General features: G+C 39.9%; 2 protein-coding genes across 4 annotated transcripts in view; both read right to left on the minus strand.

Annotated features, from left to right (window-relative positions):
* KRT222 (keratin 222) overlaps nt 1–11,502 on the minus strand; it is a 73,503-nt gene extending 62,001 nt beyond the window's left edge. For all 3 annotated transcript variants that reach the window (XM_063459192.1, XM_063459191.1, XM_063459190.1), the window contains exon 1: nt 11,350–11,502. The gene's annotated coding sequence lies outside the window, so the exon portion shown is untranslated. The remainder of the gene's footprint in view (nt 1–11,349) is intronic.
* Nucleotides 11,503–12,460: 958 nt separating this feature from the next.
* LOC134614923 (keratin, type I cytoskeletal 17-like) lies at nt 12,461–19,091 on the minus strand. Its single transcript, XM_063459197.1, has 8 exons — nt 18,675–19,091; nt 16,723–16,805; nt 16,404–16,560; nt 15,871–16,029; nt 14,895–15,020; nt 14,492–14,706; nt 13,800–13,834; nt 12,461–12,727 (listed from the first exon to the last, which is right to left on the minus strand). Exons 1-8 carry the CDS (start codon nt 19,017–19,019, stop codon nt 12,624–12,626), a joined length of 1,224 nt encoding a protein of 407 aa, XP_063315267.1. The 5' UTR covers nt 19,020–19,091; the 3' UTR covers nt 12,461–12,623.
* Nucleotides 19,092–21,779: the final 2,688 nt, after the last annotated feature.

Below are 21,779 nucleotides of genomic sequence, written 5' to 3' on the forward strand. Positions count from 1 at the left end.
TATAGAAAACCTATAGTACAGGGCTGTATTAAAAAAAACAGTCAATATTGTACAATTTTGTTTTCTTAATAATAATCTCTTCATAAAAAGTGATAAAGACATCTTATTAAATCCCCCCTTAACCTCTTAGGTACCCAGGTGAGCTAAGCCCTTTATTTCACAACCCTCTGGCGTTCAAAGGGTTACAAGTTTATGTAATTTTACGCTTCTTTAACTTTAGATACTTAATTCAATTCAATATGTCCAAATATCAGTTTATGAATTAAGTATATATTATACTACTATACATATCAGGCTGTAAGTAGGTCAACCTGCGTCACTTTTTCACAATATCCACAGCAGAATTAGAAAGTGTAAATTTACCTTAATTAATGCTGTTAACACCTGCGTTCTGACTGAGAAAGACCATGAATTGCTGGATCTGGATGGCAGGGAAGCCAGCTGATTTAAAACAAACATCAGATAATTTGGAAAGTAAACACTTGCGCCATTGCCTCATGTGTACAGTTTGTCTTGGGAGGGGCTGGACTGATCTGCAGGGAATTGTTTGGGTGCTGCACATCTGTTCTTAAAGTTGTAAATTTCTTGGGGCATTTCCACTAAACGGTCAAGTGTGTCAAATCTACAAAGAATTAGAAAAATGCAAGCCAACGTACCAGTTTTGACCTAAACACTGTAATTCTCATGTCAGCTTGTCAGTTGCAATAACTGTTTAAAGCAGCACTGTCATGCCGTACTTACCATTTCCTAATCGCTTCCTCTTATAGTCCTCTTTTTTTTTATCTATTTCTAACTAAAAACATGAGACAAAATAGGGGCTGCTTTGCCTTATCTATTTTTCCTACACCCGACTTTCTTAGCCACTGGACGGAGGCCGCGGAGCTACAGTGTCAATCCCAACAGCCATCACTAGTGACGGCTGCAGGGAATTGGCTATGTCTATGGAGGATCCTCCATAGAGCTCAGTGCTGTGCTTTCACGTATGCGCAAGAGTACAGCAGTGAAGTTGCACCAGGAGCTGAAGAAGACCCACCGGAGAAAGATGCTGGTGCCCGTGAGGGACACGTTCAGGTAAGTAGAACTCTTTCCTGGCTACTGGACTGCTAGCGGAGATGTTATGGTTTTCAATATACTTCAATATACTTCATAGGTGGGCTCACCACCAATGACAAATAAACGTAGAGAAATGGCGTTAAATGGAATGTAAGTTCCAGTGGAGCAATATCGCACCACTGAGATCAACCACTAAATTACTCACATCAAATCACCCAAACAGCACAAACAAGGTGTATGTACACAGTGTAACACACTCTATATTTATATATACTACAGAATTCTTTGGAATTATTTATTAATTTGGAAGTATCCAGACTCTGTTAGTAAGGCATATGGTTGCACCCTTCATGGGTTACTGGTGAAGTATTTCTTGATACTTCCTTGTAGAATAGCACTCTAATGTAGAGGATGAATATCCAAAATACTATATACTAAGGCAGGGGTAGGCAACCTTTTAGCAGCACTGTGCCGATATAGGAATGTGATGTCCCGTAGCGTGCCGGTCTTATTATTTTTTTTTTAATTGAGGTGTGTAGGCTGCCGTATTCTGCTTGTGTTATTTTTACTGTAATGGCTTTGTATCGTTGTATTTGTGCGTATATGCAGGGCCGTCTTTAATAGTAACTGGACCCTGGGCAAAGCATTTGCTTGGGGCCCCCTGGACCTTGTCCTCCCTCCCCAGGCATGCAATCACATCCTCCACCTCAACGCAGTGGCGGACCTAAAGTAGAGAGGTGCAAGAATTTTTAGGGGTCTCCCTGTTGCCCGGGTGATTAAAAAGGTAGATCCCCATCTGTCGTGCAACTCCAGAAATGCATTGACAGCTGGGGCTCTATCATTTACCCATGTTTGCAGGTCTGTATTTAGCACTAAGCAGTTTGTGTGTGTTTTAATGTAAACAGGTTTTTGTATGGAATAGGTTTGTATGTGGTGTTGGCGTGATTGCAAGCATGTATTTGCGTAGTGTTGGTTTTTGAATGCAGGGGTGTATTTACATATAATTCTGGTGTGTAACACAGACATGTGTTTGTACATAGTGTTGAAATTTGAATGCAGGGGTGTATTTGTGTGTAGTGTTAGTGTGTGAATGCTGAGATGTATGCACATATATACACACACACAGAGATATATACACACTGAAATTTACACACAGACACACACACAGACATACTGACACACACACAGACATACTGACACACACACAGACATACTGACACACACACAGACATACTGACACACACACAGACATACTGACACACACACAGACATACTGACACACACACAGACATACTGACACACACACAGACATACTGACACACACACAGACATACTGACACACACACAGACATACTGACACACACACAGACATACTGACACACACACAGACATACTGACACACACACAGACATACTGACACACACACAGACATACTGACACACACACAGACATACTGACACACACACAGACATACTGACACACACACAGACATACTGACACACACACAGACATACTGACACACACACAGACATACTGACACACACACAGACATACTGACACACACACAGACATACTGACACACACACAGACATACTGACACACACACAGACATACTGACACACACACAGACATACTGACACACACACAGACATACTGACACACACACAGACATACTGACACACACACAGACATACTGACACACACACAGACATACTGACACACACACAGACATACTGACACACACACAGACATACTGACACACACACAGACATACTGACACACACACAGACATACTGACACACACACACAGACATACTGACACACACACACAGACATACTGACACACACACACAGACATACTGACACACACACACAGACATACTGACACACACACACAGACATACTGACACACACACACAGACATACTGACACACACACACAGACATACTGACACACACACACAGACATACTGACACACACACACAGACATACTGACACACACACACAGACATACTGACACACACACACAGACATACTGACACACACACAGACATACTGACACACACACAGACATACTGACACACACACAGACATACTGACACACACACAGACATACTGACACACACACAGACATACTGACACACACACAGACATACTGACACACACACAGACATACTGACACACACACAGACATACTGACACACACACAGACATACTGACACACACACAGACATACTGACACACACACAGACATACTGACACACACACAGACATACTGACACACACACAGACATACTGACACACACACAGACATACTGACACACACACAGACATACTGACACACACACAGACATACTGACACACACACAGACATACTGACACACACACAGACATACTGACACACACACAGACATACTGACACACACACAGACATACTGACACACACACACAGACATACTGACACACACACAGACATACTGACACACACACACAGACATACTGACACACACACACAGACATACTGACACACACACACAGACATACTGACACACACACACAGACATACTGACACACACACACAGACATACTGACACACACACTGACAGACATACTGACACACACACTGACAGACATACTGACACACACACTGACAGACATACTGACACACACACTGACAGACATACTGACACACACACTGACAGACATACTGACACACACACTGACAGACATACTGACACACACACTGACAGACATACTGACACACACACTGACAGACATACTGACACACACACTGACAGACATACTGACACACACACTGACAGACATACTGACACACACACTGACAGACATACTGACACACACACTGACAGACATACTGACACACACACTGACAGACATACTGACACACACACTGACAGACATACTGACACACACACTGACAGACATACTGACACACACACTGACAGACATACTGACACACACACTGACAGACATACTGACACACACACTGACAGACATACTGACACACACACTGACAGACATACTGACACACACACTGACAGACATACTGACACACACACTGACAGACATACTGACACACACACTGACAGACATACTGACACACACACTGACAGACATACTGACACACACACTGACAGACATACTGACACACACACTGACAGACATACTGACACACACACTGACAGACATACTGACACACACACTGACAGACATACTGACACACACACTGACAGACATACTGACACACACACTGACAGACATACTGACACACACACTGACAGACATACTGACACACACACTGACAGACATACTGACACACACACTGACAGACATACTGACACACACACTGACAGACATACTGACACACACACTGACAGACATACTGACACACACACTGACAGACATACTGACACACACACTGACAGACATACTGACACACACACTGACAGACATACTGACACACACACTGACAGACATACTGACACACACACTGACAGACATACTGACACACACACTGACAGACATACTGACACACACACTGACAGACATACTGACACACACACTGACAGACATACTGACACACACACTGACAGACATACTGACACACACACTGACAGACATACTGACACACACACTGACAGACATACTGACACACACACTGACAGACATACTGACACACACACTGACAGACATACACTTTAAAACCCACCCTCCAGTTTCCTACCTTTCCTTCTGGTGGCTGAAGGTGTTGGGAGTTGGGGTCTAGCGCTCTTGGCCAGCCCCCCTCCAATCTGCCTACTCTTCTTTCCCACGCGCTCCTCTCTTTGTGGGAGGAAGTGATGCGCGGCCATCACTTCCTCCCAGCCTGCTGCCGAAAAGCAAAGGGCCCGCTTGCGCTGTTAAAGTGCCTCAGTGTGCAACCGGGCCCCTGCTGACAGAAGCCCACCGGGTGGTCCTTTGTGAATGGGCCACCCGGTGGGCCTCCTTAGTGTGCGGATTACCGGCCAGAAGGTTGGAAATAGTTGAGGCCAGCAGAGCTCACGGAGCAGCTGGCCAGTTTGCCCCGCGTTAAAGACGGCCCTGCGTATATGAGCTATTATATTGTATATGTTCATGAGTAGTTTATGGTATTGTGTATGATACATATGAATGTGGGCTGTGTATGGGTGCTGCTTGTGGTATTGTGTGTGTGTGTGTATGGATATGTCACAGTGTGTTTGGTAGTGTGTGGGGGCTGTTTGGGGTATTGCATGTGGGGTTGTGTGCATGTATGTGGATTGTTAGTGGTGTTTCGTTTGTGCGGATTGTGTGTATGTTTGTGTGTGGGCTGTCGGTATTATTTGTATGAGGGGAGGGTTATTCTGCATTTCTGTGTATATCTAGCAGTGTGTGTGGCTTCCAGTGGAGACTAGGCCAGCCAGGTACATGTCAAGGACAGGAGCTGCAACAGCAACTGCGAGCTGCTCTACTACAGTGTGGCTTCCTATTCACAAGTGCTGGGAGGAAGTGATCTGAGGTCCCTTCCTCTATGTGCTGCAATGCATAAACTGAGGATTGTCCTTCACTACCTTTTCGGATTAGCAGATATCTGACGTTTTACTAGGACTCCTGATAGGCCAGAGCCTGTTTGGCTCTAGCAGCCTTGAGTGCCGTGCAAAGACACCTCGAGTGCCGTGCATGGCACTAGTGCCGTAGGTTGCCTACCCCTGTACTAAGGTAAAAATTATACAAAAAAAAATAAATGAAACAAAACATCCCTTAAATTTATCATGTGCCCAAGACCCGTGCCTGCGGTCGGCCTAGTTGGAAGTGCATGTGCCAGAAGGGGAAATCAGAATAATTTTAAACTGGCTCGCCAACAAGAAAAGACTGATCACCATGTTTTGAGGTTGTGGTACCCTAGGGCACATCCATAAAGTCTGGCGGAAGAATAGACAGCCAGAAATTCCTAGGATACTTCTTGGCCCTGTACCATAATCATACACTTGTAATACAAATCTGCATGTACATACAGACTTGCAAAACACAAAAAAACAACAACTCTGCACTGTCACTACCCTTCCACAGGTGAATCCAATGACCTCCTGTAGAAACACAGGTAAAGTGAGCATTGCATCGTTCTGGGAGCTCGGCTTCATCAGATTGCGCTGTACCCTGATATCTGAAGCTGCAGCAATAAATAAAACATGGTGAGGATGCTAGCACTAGCTCGGTTCTTGAAAAAAACAAAACAAAAACGAAAGGGCATTCCAAGAAGATGATATCATTTACTGAAGGTGACGCTTAGCTGAAAAGACTTTGGACAAAGAGCAGCCTACAGTTAGCATAATATTCCCTAATTACACAACAAGTACAGAGCACAATGGTGGTAGCATTGAGCTCCCGGGACATAGCTTCTATTCACAGAACAGATTGTTAACAGAAAGTACTCTGAGTGCTCTAGAAAAAAACACATCATATATAACACGTAATACTTGGACATAGCAGAAAGATCTCAGGAGGCACCAAGGAGCATCGTAGCAGAGATTATTCAAGAATTAGCACAGAAAGGAAGCAACCAGGAGCACCCCAGGACAGAACATCCAAAACAAAGCACAGAGCAAACCTGGACTGGCCAACTGTTCTGGGCTGTGTTGAGCTTAGGCTGATTGTGTAGGTCAAAGCTGCTGTCTCTGCCCTGTCATTATTAAGCAAGGTCCTGGAGTAGATGTTTAGCGTCTTTGCCAGCAGCCAGCTCATAGACCTACTCTGTGATCCCTTAATGGCTTTACAGGGATAAACCTGCCATAGCTGCATACATGATCATTTCACGCCCAGGGTAGCTTAGCTGAGTTGGACAGTGCAACATACACATATACAGTGAGTTCTAGATGCTTAGTCATAGTCCTCCTAATGAAAGTGAGAGGATCTTAAAAGACCAATTTAAGCAAGCCAACTACTACAGCTAACCCCCACCAGCACACTCAACAAACAATGGGTGGAGGTAATAGACAATAATAAGGAACCGTGCCAGCTGCACCCTAATCACCCTAATCACGGAGACAGCATAGAGCAGTTTTATAGGGCACCCTAAGAACTTAATTGTGATTAAGTTGCTATGGTGCTCATTGCGTTAACATATAAATACACAACACTTTACATTTAGCAAGTACAAGCCTGATGACAGCGCCTGCTAACGTTCACAGCACCCATGAATTAGCAAACAATGCCCTATTCACAGAGCCCACTATAGTTATTATTACAATGATTATTAATAGGTTTATAAAGCACCATTATTTTCAGCAGCAACATACAATGGGTACACTGACAAAAGGTAGGGATTACAAACAGTACAATATATAATTAAACTGCTACAAAAACAAAGCAGAAGAACCTGGAACACTTTAATTCAAAGTACAGAATGAGATGTGCAGTTAGCTTACAACCTAATGCAGAGAATGGGGAAGGAGACGAAGGGTAGAACAATTCACCTAAAATGTTGTGTCATTCTGTGCAAGGGTCCCACAAGGTGACATGTCCACATGTGCATAGGTGGAAGAGGACAGAACAGATAGGGAGATATCTTCAGCTACCCCTCCTACACCGACATCTATTTGCCACCCTAGTATAACTGCTCAGATGACTTTGTGTGCCAGGAACCCTTGTTGATTGTGTACTCTTGCACATTCCAAGAATATGAAACGGAGTCTATGGAGGAGACAAAGTAATCTTCCACAAATAAACTCGTACATGCACACATTATGGTGTCATTGGAAACTACTACGCATCGCTATCTGATGCCTGTCCTAAACAGCAGTCACGGGATAACGGGTGAGTGAATATAGTGATGGAAACTCTGTCTTTGCCTTTTGCAAAGATTGACAATAATTCCACCACAGTCTAAAAGAGTCATGAGACAATCACAGTCTACCAGTGAGCCCCCATGGTGGGATTCTGTAGAAAGATGTCAAATGCAAAAGTCTCCAACCTCTAGCACAGGGTTCTCCAAACTCTGGCCCTCCAGACGTTGCTGAACTACAGTTTTCATAAATCTATGGCTATCTAGTTCACTCTAAGAATCGTGGAAGTTGTAGTTTGGCAACAAGAGGGGCAGATTTTGGAGAACCCTGCTTCTAGCACGTCTACATGGTGGGATGCTGTAACTGTAAGGTAACTGTTAAAAAACTGCAGGCGAAAGCCAAGGCAATCTGCCAGAATTAGCACTGTATAGGCTCAGTGTATTAATATATCAAAGCGTCACTTTATAAACCATAAAATATCATATTTATATTCATCTGCCAAATTACAGTCGAGTCTATAGATACATTTTCAATTTTACTTAAATATCTTTAGTGTATCTGTATGATGTCATTGTTGAGATACAGCCCATAAGAGGGGCAAAAATGTCCAAAAATGCTTGGCACACAGATCACAGATGCTCACTACGTATTGATATGTTGTGCCCAGCATTGCAGTAGCGCATGCATTTAAGGTCAAACTTCCAAAATGTAGAATTTAATGTGTATGTCTTGCGATTTCTCAAACTGAAAATAAACAAAGTTTAGACATGTTTCTGTCTATCTAGTGATTTCTCAAACTCAAAATAGATCACTTCAGGCATTTGCTAGTTAACAAATACAATAGGATACAACATATACACATGATGTAGTCACTGGGTGTTAGGTTACAAAACTTGAGGAAGGTGTGTTAACTGTAACTGGCACAAGGAGTGCTGGGAAAGTTTAACAACAGAAAGATTTTAGTGTCAATAGTAGCGTGCAGATGGTAATTAGAGGTGAATGGTTACAGGATATTGTCAGACATAATATGAATCGCAAACTATTAAGATGCAAAAAGCAAACAGAGGTGTGGGGTATAAAGATGGCTTAGAGAAGGAACCTGAATACACAGGTGTATAAAGTGTATAAAGCTATAAGCACACTCACTGGCTTGCGATATATATATATATATTCATATTACAATTGCCATAATACTGATTTAATCAGATGCACCCTCCAGTTCTGCTTCTGCATTGCAAACATGCTGCAGGCTGCCTCACTTAAAGGGACACTATAGTCACCTGAACAAGGACAGCTTATTGAATTTGTTCTGGTGAGTAGAATCATTATCTTCAGGCTTTTTGCTGTAAACTCTGTATTTTCAGAGAAAATGCAGTGTTTACATTACAGCCTAGTGATAACTTCACTGGTCACTCCTTAGATGGCTGTTAGAGATCCTTCCTGGGTCATGGCTGCCTAAAATGCATCCAAACATACAGTGTCTCCTCCCGCTGCATGCAGACACTGAACTTTCCGCATAGAGATTCATTGATTCAATTCATCTCTATGAGGAGATGCTGATTGGCCAGGGCTGTGTTTGAATCATGCTGGCTTTGCCCCGGATCTGCCTCCTTGTCAGTCTCAGCCAATCCTATGGGGAAGCACTGTGATTGGATCAGGCCACCACTTCTGATGATGTCAGCAGACTGCTTGTTTTTCTGAGTCTAACAGCATGCAGAGTTACAGCTTCAGGCTTGAATACGGTAAGATTTGTACTATATTTATGGAGGCATGAGGGGCCCAGGGGGGCTAGATGGTGGTTTTAACACTATAGGGTCAGGAATACACGTTTGTGTTCCTGACCCTATAGTGATCCTTTAACTGATTATAGCCTTGAGCAGACGTGTGAAGTCACGCCATTATACTGTGTGACATCCAAAATATAAACATTCCGACATCTTACCCGACAGAGCAGATTCTGTCGCACTGTGTCAAGAGGACTTGCGCAGTTCAGCGCAAGAACACGTTTAAATGCACTGACGCACCACTAGGCAATAATTCCAGGGTATTTGAGCCCACAGGTGAGTGAGTCAACAGCGCTCTGTATATGGGAGAGCATGCATTGCATCGTCGCTGCTTAGGCTGCCATTATGGCGTGCGCGCAGTTCTTACGCTACCTTTATGACTGGGCACATTTCCATTGACAATAATTCTATCACTAGCATCACCTCGTAGGAATAGTGTTCTCACCCATTCACATCCTCTTCTGATCTTACACTTGCCCATGGGGCTTGTTACTATGCTTGTTGCAATCATTTAGTGGCAGGTCAGTAATTGCTTAAATTGCAGTAGCAGTTTACAAGCCCTTTCCATGCTCTGAATTTAACATTTTTATTGACACATTATTAGTGATTGCTGAGAGTTTTAACATCTCTCTCAGAAAATAGTAGGAGCTGGTAAACGCTAAGAAGCACCTGGCGTCCATGCTAAATGCAAAAAATTGGTTACATGTTGACTAAAACTACATCAGTCACATCTAGGTGTAGAGATAAAATGGCATGTTATGAACTGCGAACTCTCAATACATCCTATTTAAAAAAAAAAAAATCTAAAGAAACAGCAATCCTATATTTAAGTACAGTTTTGGTACCATTTTATTGTTGCCATGGCAACATGCCTTTTTCTTAATGTACGTCCAGTGTGGAATCTGCAAATATTATGTTAGTGGTGGTCAGTATTAGTGGAAGTAAACACGAGTAGAGTGTAGAATTTAAACGCAGGTGTGGACCACGGAAGTCTGTCAGTATTTGTTAGCCATAAACATCTCCTCTAGACTGTAAGCTCTTTTGACCAACGTTCTCATCAACCTATTGTTCCTGTAACATTTTGCAATTGTCCCATTTATTGTTAAATTTCCCCCTCTTTTGCTATTGTAAAGCACTGGGAAATAAATTGGCGCTATATAAACGCAATTAATAACATTGACTTTTTATATTAACAATGCTTAAATATTTTTATTGACATCCATGGAAGCCTACCCAAAGTTGGCAAGTAACAATATAAATAGAATATTACATTTTTAACATATTATTGCTTGTGTGCAAGTATTTTATAAACAAACCTTCTATTATTCCAAGCAGGTAGAAAAAAAAAAAATTATTTTAACAATTTCATGACTTTTTAAATGTGCATTGGGAGTATACACCCGGTCCATAATTAAATATTCAATATTTGACTTGAAGTAAGTCTCTTCAGCAATATTATCTCTCTGATAGTAAGGTATGTCCAGCTATTAAAAGACAGGATTTTTCTTAGCATTGTCATGAAATCCACACTGTGTCAGGTTGATGTGGGCAACGATAAGATCAGCACTTGACTTCAGGACACTTATCTAAAACATGTCTTGTGTTTGATTGAGCTTGTCCTACAACATACCACCCAGACTTTTGTGTGTGGGCTTCTCCCTGATATGAGATACCCAAAAATAACAGACAAGGGATGTTTTCTTTGTACTTACTGAGGACCAGAATTTCATGTGTGAAGGTTCCTCGGATTCTGCTCCTCAAAGAAAATTCTGGAGTAAAGATATGAAGATATTTACATGTTTCTTCAGAGACCTGCCACGCTGGACACTATGAAAAGCTTACGTTTCCTGAAAAGAGCAGCTTGTCAGAATGCTATCTGTTCTGAGAATGCTGTTGATCAGGTTTCAAACCAGTTTTAAGTCCTCTTATTCTTGACATTTCATGGTTGGGGTGGGGGAGTTAGTTATTAATTATAATAGGTTGGATAGTTTACTATATGGACAGTCACCCCCCAATTCAGCTCATGATCTAAAGAATTTTACATCTAGAGATGGGATATATCCTAATTGCAAAAATTATATATATATATATATATATATATATATATATATATATATATATATATATTTTTTTTTTTTTAAATGGTAGGATGTATTGAGAAATGCTCAATACTGTAGAAATCATTACATTTTTTTTTACATAGTCTGTAGGACTCAAATTACTAAGCTTACCCAAGAAAGCTGTAAATGATGAGATAACGCAATGAGCATATTGCCCAAATGTGCTGTATTCAGTGGGCCAGTACTGACTTGACTACACTGTCCCACTATCCTGAGTTAATTTATCTGGTGTCCACATAAAGCAGAGTGTATAAATGTCACCAAACATGCTACTAGTTGCATAAGGCCATATTTTGCATTACTTCCCATAGGAGAGCACTCTGGACAGACACACTGGTCAGTTGGTGAGATCCCTGGTGGTTCCTGTAGTGCTGAAAGCATCCCAGGTTGTCTCCTTAGTGCAAACCACATAAAAGGAATTCTTGCCTCAATAAGTCTGAGCATCGCCATGGTAACCAGCTGGAACCCTGACAATTTATTTAGTATTGGCAATATTCCCAATAACTGTTTTGCAAGAGTGGGAGCATTGGGGAGCATACCTGGCCCTGGGCCTCTTTTGACAACTCCTGGGTGACCTTTGTGACCCAAGGAATTTTGCCACTGGTTCTAGGATTTTTATTAACTGTGATTAAATTCTAATATGGCCACTACCTAAATAAGGATTATTTTACTCATGTAAATAAATGGACAAAGACAAAACAAGTTACTTGCTTGATAAAGTTTATTTGAGATTGAAAGCAGATAGATGCACCCATTTCCCTGTTGCGTTAAGCAACTTCATGGCAAATAATTGCTGCATATTTTGCATTCTTACATATACAGCAACGTATTAATAACATTATTTTACATGTGTTGACGTTTGTTTCTTAATGTTTCAGCTTCTCTTCGGTTGCATTCACTTTCTGTGACACGATTTTTCCGTTTACCACTTCTTCAACGATTGTTGTGACTTTCCTGGTCTTGTTTGACTCTGGAAATTAGAGACACGTGTCAAGGGGAAATATGAAGAAAACAAAGAATAGTGAGTTAAAAAAAAAAAAAAAGCCACAACACAAACACTATAATATACTATGCTAATACTATGCTATACTTTACTATGCTCTATAGTGCTATATTCATTTGATGGAAGAAGGCAACATTAATTTCTAAAGTAGAAATAAACAGCATGTTGTGCATCGTTAAATACGGGGACCATGCCTCATATGCGTTACTAATGGGGGGCTTTGGGGACTGAATCCCCCGATGTGGGACTCTATAGCCCCAGATCTCTACAGATAGTAAAGGGGACAAAAGGACACTAGTGTTTTTTTTATATTTATATTTACATCAAAGAGCTGTTTTTAAATGCAGTTGATTGATATACAAAGTAAACTCACCAGTACAGTGCTCCTCAAGGCCACCTAGAGGATGGTGCCCCCCAGTGACTATTGGGAGGGTGTGTTGGGGAACAGAACTTTACTGCATAACCCTCTATTCATTAGGGAGAGTGATGGGATCACATTGAATACTTGGTTATTCAGCAGGTGCTTTCATTGATATCCTATATAGCATAATCAAAACTCTGTTCATGGGTAGAGAGGAATTAAATATAATATCGAGAGGCAGGGATATGTCATGACATTTCCCCACATCACTGTTAAGGTAGAGGTTTTGCTTTGTGCTCAAGCCTCAGGTAATTCTGGAACCTCTTTTTCAAAGTGAATTGTATTTCATTCTGATATTACCTTGAGTGGGAATGTACTAATACCCTACAGTATGCTATGCACAGAGATGCCAATTTATGTCAAATAAAATTTAGAGCCGAGACATAGTTAATGCACCCAGCTTAGCAGTAATCTGATATTTTAGGTATTTAGAATACCTTTTGTTTTTCTGTAGAATATTGCTATAGTAGGGATGGAAAGAGGTATCGCTTAAATGGATTAAGTGTTATATAAACTCTATCATTTTCTATATCTGTTGTGGTTGGACATATTTCCATTTTCCATTTTAGAATTTTTAAAGAATAATTTTTGAAGCAATGTCCAAAAAAAGAAACAAACCTTTCACATGGGCTGGAATCTCTCTATGTTGCCATCTAAAAAAAAAAAAAAAAAAAAAAAAAAAAAACACAGTCACACAAAAATACTTTGTTTTTTGCAATTTTGACATATAACATGTTGATTGAGTGTTCTTCAAATTTGCTAGGTGCACCAACAAATAGTTTCAATACACTGACTGACTGGTTAGGATACGTGTCTAGTTAATACTAAATATCTATGTCATTTGGCAAAAATGATGTTAACTACTGTATTTCTCTTTTATTTCCTCATTCCCACATGGGTGATCATTGATTTACCAATTTCTCCCCACCATCTTCTCCTTTCACGTTTTTACTTCAAAAACATCATCACACATTTATGCATTGTCAAACAACCACCGAAACACTAAAGGATCCCACTTAATGTTAATTAATAATAACTACTTGCAATACAAGTGGGTTTTTTCCAGTAGTACCATTTATTCAGCTGCTCATTTCTACTAAAACTACACTGATCAATTAATTACTCACTGCGTGACACCTCCACCACCAGTGAACACTTTCTTCTAGTTATGGATCCTGCTGAGGTTTTATACAGATTGATTTTGATTGAACTTATATCTACAGGAAACCTTTTTTTCTAAAGGTTGAGGAAACATAGAAACTACAATTCTAATGCACTTAAAAAATATAATTCTAGCTTCTCATACTTACGGTTCTCCATCAAGAAGTCTACGGTATGTCTCAATCTCCATTTCCAGACGTGTCTTGATGTCTAGGAGGACTTTGTATTCTGCGTTCTGGCGTTCTAAGTCAGCGCGGACTTGACTTAGTTGCTCTTCCAGATTTCCTACGTAAACCTGAAGTTGTGCCAGTTGCGTACTATAACAACGTTCTGTCTCTGCCAGGGAGCACTCAAGGGATTTTTTCTGTTAGAAACAAGTAAATTATTTTATTAGTTTTACTGGATAGGATTAGTTTTACTGGATAGTAATATTTTTTGTCAAAATATTTTTGGGTAAAGATAGCTGAATACTATTATGAGGTCAGTGCACTATAATTACATCACGTCCGTAGCACTGTATTTTTATATTACAGGTGAAGAAAGGTAAATCACCATTGCAAATTGTGCCTGAAGTTCAATTTCCAGTTCTTGAACGGTTCGTCTCAGTTCGGTCAGCTGTGTCTTATGACATTCCACCATTTCACTACTATGAGAGATCTCCTTGTTCAGCTCGGAACTCTGCAGACATAATAAAAAATAGGTAGTAAGGAGTTTTAGTATCAAGTCCTAGAAACCTAATGCTTAAAAATAAACAAATAATCACACCCCTTTGCTTTGTGGTATAGTCAAAAATATTGAAAGAGGGGGGAGCGGGGCCGGACCGCCATGCTGGAAGGTCGCATGGATCATCAGCTCCTGCGGTTTCCAGATAATTACGATTAAATAATCGATCTTACTGATTGTCTGCGGTCCTGCATGCTCAGAGGTCCGGGTATTGAAGCTATAGCTTCCCTGATTAATCTGGCCCCTCGGAAGGTGACTTGACACCGCAGTAGCTGAGGCCTACTTAGGTGGTGAGGTGGATGGCCGCTGCCCCATTATCCTTTCCTGCACTGCGGATAAAAATCTCTGGCGCTACGTGGTACTGGCCTCGTTTCCACCCCTTTGGACTGGTGGGGGTGAGCCCGGTCCTTGCCTTTAGGGCAAGCCTGCAACTTCCCCTGGGGTGAAATGTTACTCTCAAGCTACTAGCCTGTTTTTACTCCTACCCTATTGCTTTATGGTAATCTATGAGCCTGCCAGCTGTTTTTTCTGTTTTTTAAGCAAATACCTTGTCCCACATTCAGGCAGACCCTCTAAGCGTGATTATTTCTTAACATAAACTTGTTATTCTCCCACTATATCGTTTATTTAGCCTGTCATATAAACATAAAATATGTGCATGCCTCTTTAGATGCCTTGCAACATTTATCCTCTGACTCTTAAATGGCTTGTAACTCGCTGTTGGGGCGTGACAAGTCTGTTTGTACCCTTATGCACAGCAAAAATAAAAATTAAAAAATATTGAAAGAGGTCACAGTCTACTTACCTTTTCATGGAACCACTCTTCAGCCTTCTGTCTGTTCTGCTCTGCAATCACTTCATACTGTGTTCTCATGTCATTCAGGAGTTTGCTTAGATCGATTCCAGGAGCAGCGTCCATTTCAACATTAATGTCTCCCTTTTGCCCACTCAAAGCCTTCATTTCCTGGGAAGAAGTCATAAAAACCATTAACATGTCCATTAAGTTGGTTACTGAAACACGAAATCTGATGGTGTGGCTAAAATAACTATGAGTAGTGATGCACTTTTGTTAACATCAAACACTGAAAGCTCATCATATGCACAACATTCAAATATAGTTAAGATAGATTGACTTTGTGACCACTGTCATATTAAAATTTGGACCTTTTCAAGAAAATCTATACATTTTACAGATTGCTCTGTTGTAGAATAAAACCTATGTTTTAGACATTGATTACATTTACAACATGAGCAATACATAAACACTGTGTGATGGGTTCTTGTTAGATTGAAAGGTTCTTAATTGTCACTGAAAATACGCAATCCTTAGATGATCACCTCTTCATGATTCTTCTTCAGGCATTCCAGCTCTTCCTTCAAGCTTTCGAGCTGAGGCACCAGATTGCATTTAGCGAAGTTCAGTTCGTCCAACACTCTACGTAGACCAGCAATGTCTGATTCAACACTGCGGTGAAGGCACAATTCACTCTCATACCTAGAACATAAATAAATTGATTTAATGAACATTTACAACTCATGTCACCCCAAAAATGTTCACTACACCCAAAAAAATAAATAAAATACAATAACTTCAAATTGTACCATTGGGTGTTTATTGAATACAGCTTTTGTTTTGTTCTCTCTTTACTTCACTTACTTAACTCTGAAGTCCTCAGCTGCCAGTTTGGCATTATCAATCTGTAGTACAATTCTTGAATTTTCAGTGGTCTCTGCCAGAATCTGAAAAATATCAAAGGTCCAACATTTTATTATTGTGAGAAGGATTGTTTTAGACGTACAAAGTTAACATTGTGACATCTCTTTTGTAGTAGACTTTCGCCTCAATTCAGTAAGCTTTCCAACTTATTCAATACTATGAGAAAAATATTTTCAAATGATTAATCAATATAAGTCACCATTAAAGTCCATGGGAATTTGTATGGATATTTTTTTCTAACTCTGAATCCTTTGGAAAGCTTATATGTATTTTATGAAAATAACTCAAATAAATATTATGCAATTACACAGAATGGTTTACTAATGTGAAGAACATGTATTCTCTAGATGAAGTCCTATTGCCTTCTACTGAGCAACATCACATTTCTGGGACCGAACGGTTCCTTGGATTAAAGGGTCAATCCAGACACATAAAACAGATGCAGATGCCGAAACACTTTCTGTGTGTCCTCTTTATTTCATTTAAAAAAAAATGCAGATTTCAATTGGCACTTTTATGAATTAACATTGCTACACCCCCCTGGCTGCCAATCAAACAACCAATCCTGTTACTTCCTTACAAGAGATCTGCAGCTTTTAGACATAACCCCAAATTTTAAAAAAAAAATGCATAATTAAATGCATGCATGTTTTCATGTTTTGCATATAGGGGCTATACCTACAAAAAAAATAATATTTTTATTGTTTGGGCAATGATGTGTCCTTTTAAGTGTATGGGTTATGCAGCCAAGAGATCATTCCAACTTTGTTGTCCTATGATACTAAGCCGTAGTATCTTAGTATTTTCTGAGAGTTATTTTAATTCCTGACTCTTTAATCAACTGCCAATTCTTCTCAATCATTTCCCCTGTTCTTTTATTTAACTCCAATATATACTGATGTTTCTGAGTGGATTGTTAATTCAATTTACTTTCAGAGATTCTTCATGTAAACCTTACTTTGCACAGAATGATATATTATCATATTCTTTCGATAAAGACATTCAAGAAAATAAATTTTGCATGACAATACGATCTATTCTCTTCACTCAATGATTAATTATAATGCTAAGAAGCTGTGGTTTAATGATATCTATGTTTGGCTCAGATGTGTCAGTAATTCAGCTTGTCTGTGGTTATCGTCTACATTGCGGATGTCTGAACAACCAATTCATTTTGCTCTGCTGTACAGAAACACGGTATTCTAGACTCAAGAATCATATCAATGAGTTTCAAAAAAAAGAAAAGGGGCAGAGTCACTATTGCAATGTGCCTGCCGATTTCACTGGTTTCCGTGGTGACTGGCCCACTTTAAGTACTTTGGACCACTTTTCAGAACACAACACTTTTTATACATAACCCCCAATGTTCTGGAGACAAACCTGGGCATCTTGCTAAGGTGTTAATGCAATTAATGGATGAATTAATAATGTTTTTTAAATTTTTGTTAATATTATGTAAATTCTTGATCTTATTGCATACTTAATTATAAAGGGCATTTATTTTTATTCATCAAACTAAAAATATATCTAAACTTTTTTTTTTTTTAAATCACCAGCTAAAAGTTGTGTAAAATGACACAAACATAAACACAAGGCACACAATACCAAATGTTTTCTCGAGAGATGCCCTGACTTCTATAAAGATAAAGTCAATTTTCATGATCATTATCTTCAACCAGATAAGAAGATAACCCAAAAGTGCAGATTAAGGCCTAAGTGAGGGACAGAGAAGACAAGATGGTCCTGCATTATTGACTGCTGTGACAAAATATTTGTAGACTTGAAAGCATTTGTCCATTAACATTAGTTACATGAATCCATACATATTCCATTTCTTTGGTCAGTGTTGCACAGTGCTGAGCAAAGTATCATCATGAGATCAGTTTACTTACCCTGCATTTGAGTTCTTCAATGATGCGGAAGTACTGGCTGTAATCAGCTGGTACAGTATGTGGCTGGTGTTTAATGTACCATTCCTTGATCTTTAATTCCAGATCAGCGTTGGATTCCTCCAGTGCTCGTACTTTGTCCAGGTAAGAGGCCAGACGGATGTTCAGGCTCTGCATGGCCTCCTTTTCCCCACCACCTTGTAGGAGGCCATCGTTTGAATGGAAATTTAGGGAGGAATGATGTTCTGATCCCTTGACCCATTCTGCCGTCAGGCTACTCACTCTACTGCCAGAAACACTGCCACATGCTGATGATCTAACAGATCCACTTTTCCAATGGCAAGACATAGCGCAGAGTGTTTGTTACGTCCTCTTCAAGCTTCAGTACAGTTCAGTTGAGAAGTTATCGGTGGATACAGCACAATGTTGTAGTGGGACATATATATACCTAGTATGTCGTAATGGGTGTAGTATGCACTCTTTTTAATTTTTGCCATAAAACGTCTTGTAAATCCAGTAAGGATTACTATAAATGGTGTGTAAAATTTAACTAGTCTTATTTCTCTGAGATGTAGGAGGCACCTCGGGCTGCCTATCTTTTTCAAAGGAATTTTAAAATCTCATATTTAAAAAAAAAAATTAGAAATCACTTACTATATTTACATGTAATTACTTTGTTTGTCACAACGTCAAGAGACACTCAGTCATGACAATAATTATTAATTATATTTTATGTGGCAGATTTCTCAAGACCTGTCTGGTCTGGTATTTTAAAGATTATCTGAATCATTTAGAATCCTTTTCTGCAGTAAAACCTTATACATTCCTTAATTTTTCTTTTAGTCTATGTCTATGAAAATAACTCGACGACTATTTCCTTGTTCCACCAGTCACCTTCAAAGATGAAACTAGAAGGATGTGGGGGTAAATACAAGGACATATGGTCAAATGGTGGTGCCAGTTCCACCAGGGGCTTGTACCCAGATAAGCTAATAAACGGAAAAAAGAAATAAAGAATCTCCTGTACAGGGGATCTTAGGGCTGGCTAAAGTGAAAATTGGACAACCGTGGTGAGATAATACCTACAAATTCCTAGTAAGTATGGTTGTATGACGGAGGGAAAAAAAAAATCAAACTTCCTAGTACAGTTGCTAGTGCCCTTTGTGGAAATGAATTAAATAATTGACATATGTCTTTAATAAATCTTAAACCGGATAACAAAGGGTCACTATTAGACTCTCCCTTAGTGGCTAATAATATGATAGTGGTGATGCAATTACCTTTAAGTTGTATTGCCAAGGGCAGAGAAATTCCCTCCAAATATAGGGGTATAGGCAAAAAAGTAAAAATCAGGAGCAAGGCTGGGATATAATGTATCAATACAGTGATATAAAATTTTCACAGAAAAAACAGCCCCCCCCCCCCTTTATTTCTAATAGCTTATATCCAGAAGTATTGGACTAGTAGGTAGATTATAATAGCTCAGAGAAGTCTTGAAGAAAACTCTGTAAACTAACCCCTAGTCTCCTGAAACACCTTCGAGGGTGTTCTAAGCTGGAACTTAATCTAAGCTGTCAGATCAATAGCCTAATATCCCAACACCATATTTAGCTAGGAGTAACACAGTGCAATAATAAAGAAAAAAAATGGGTCTAAATACCCATAGTGCAGTGAAGTGTCACTAGTGAGGCTGTGAAGTGACAAAAGAAGAAAACGAGCTGAAGCAACAGGCGTGCGCGCTCTTAAAGGGACAGTGGGAGCCTAAATTGGCAAAGGCCTCCCATTGGTCCCTGTCATGCCACACTCCCCATACACTTACCTTTTGGGGGCGTGGATGTGACAGGGACCAATCAAAATAGATGTTTAGGCATATATACTCACCTTTTACCCTTAGTTCCTTGCCCTATCGTGGTTTCTGTTTCAGTTCCCTTTAGCGCTTGTTGTGTTCAGTTGTGTTCCTTCGTACTTGACCTTGGCTTTGTTTCTGACTACGTTATCTCTTTATCCTTATCTGTTCTGTTTGCCGGCTTGCTGTTTACTGTGTACCAGACCCCGGCTAGTCCTAGTTTACGCTGTCTCTTTGTGCCCTTGACCTCGGATCGCTCCTGACTCTGTATATCTCTCCTTTACGTCGAGTCCGGCCACTCTAAGGTCCGGTAGACGTATCTCCCCTCTGTGTTGTCTTCTGTTTAGTTGAATTCTGCGTGTTGGGGTATATTTTCGTTACACATACTTATTAGGAATTTGTAGGTATTATCTCACCACGGTTGTCCAATTTTAACTTTTGCCAGCCCTAAGATCCCCTGTACAGGAGATTCTTTATTTATTTTTTCAGTTTATGTCTATGAAAATATCCATTTCAGAATGTTCTTTATGTTTATTAAATATCTTATTTTGCCTTTGACGGTTTGTTCCACTATTAATGAGTTATTATTAAGAGGTTGCAATATCATAAATCTATCCATATATATCTTTCTATATCCACCTGTGGAAGAACCTGGTTCAACAATACCTTATTGCCCACTGAATACACAAACAGCATGTAGCACATAATAAATAATTAAACAAATACATAATTAAAATGCAGTGGTTCCAAACTGCCCTATTATACATGAAGGACTTAGAGGTATATATTTATATCCTCACATGGATGGAACATAGTAGAGAAGATGGTGATATTTGTTCGCTATGGATACACAGAACACTGTGGTTATTGCACCCCACTATGGGGGTCCTCTTGACTGCAGATTCACAATAATTTGGTCCAGGGGCAGATCCAGACCCTGTCTCACATCCAGGCACTAAAATTATTATTTAACTGCAGAGCAGCAAAAAAAGAAAACACTTTAACAATGTCCATTAAAGTGTTTATTTTCTTGTTCTGCGGTTCTGTAATATAACATACACAGTGTATGAGTGCATAACAGAGTTTTACAGCAATACAATTCACACACTGCATAGTAATGTATTACAGGACTGGAAAAAAAAATCAACCCATTATCAAATGCAATATAATTATACTATTTAAGCCCACGCATTCATATGCCATATTTTACATATGATACAACCTCATACCCCTATAGAGTAGATGGATGGAAGTCTGTGTTG

The sequence above is a fragment of the Pelobates fuscus genome, chromosome 6 (genome assembly GCF_036172605.1).
Source record: "Pelobates fuscus isolate aPelFus1 chromosome 6, aPelFus1.pri, whole genome shotgun sequence".
In the NCBI taxonomy this organism is placed as follows: Eukaryota; Metazoa; Chordata; class Amphibia; order Anura; family Pelobatidae; genus Pelobates; species Pelobates fuscus.

Excerpts from the sequence above, each read along its gene's own strand:
- LOC134614923 (XM_063459197.1), bottom strand. The coding sequence starts at position 19,019 with ATGTCTTGCCATTGGAAAAGTGGATCTGTTAGATCATCAGCATGTGGC. Across the intron at positions 15,021-15,870 it reads AAGAGTGGTTCCATGAAAAG|AGTTCCGAGCTGAACAAGGA; the intron begins GTAAGTAGACTG and ends TTATGTCTGCAG. Across the intron at positions 12,728-13,799 it reads GATTCCAGCCCATGTGAAAG|AGTCAAACAAGACCAGGAAA; the intron begins GTTTGTTTCTTT and ends TCTAATTTCCAG.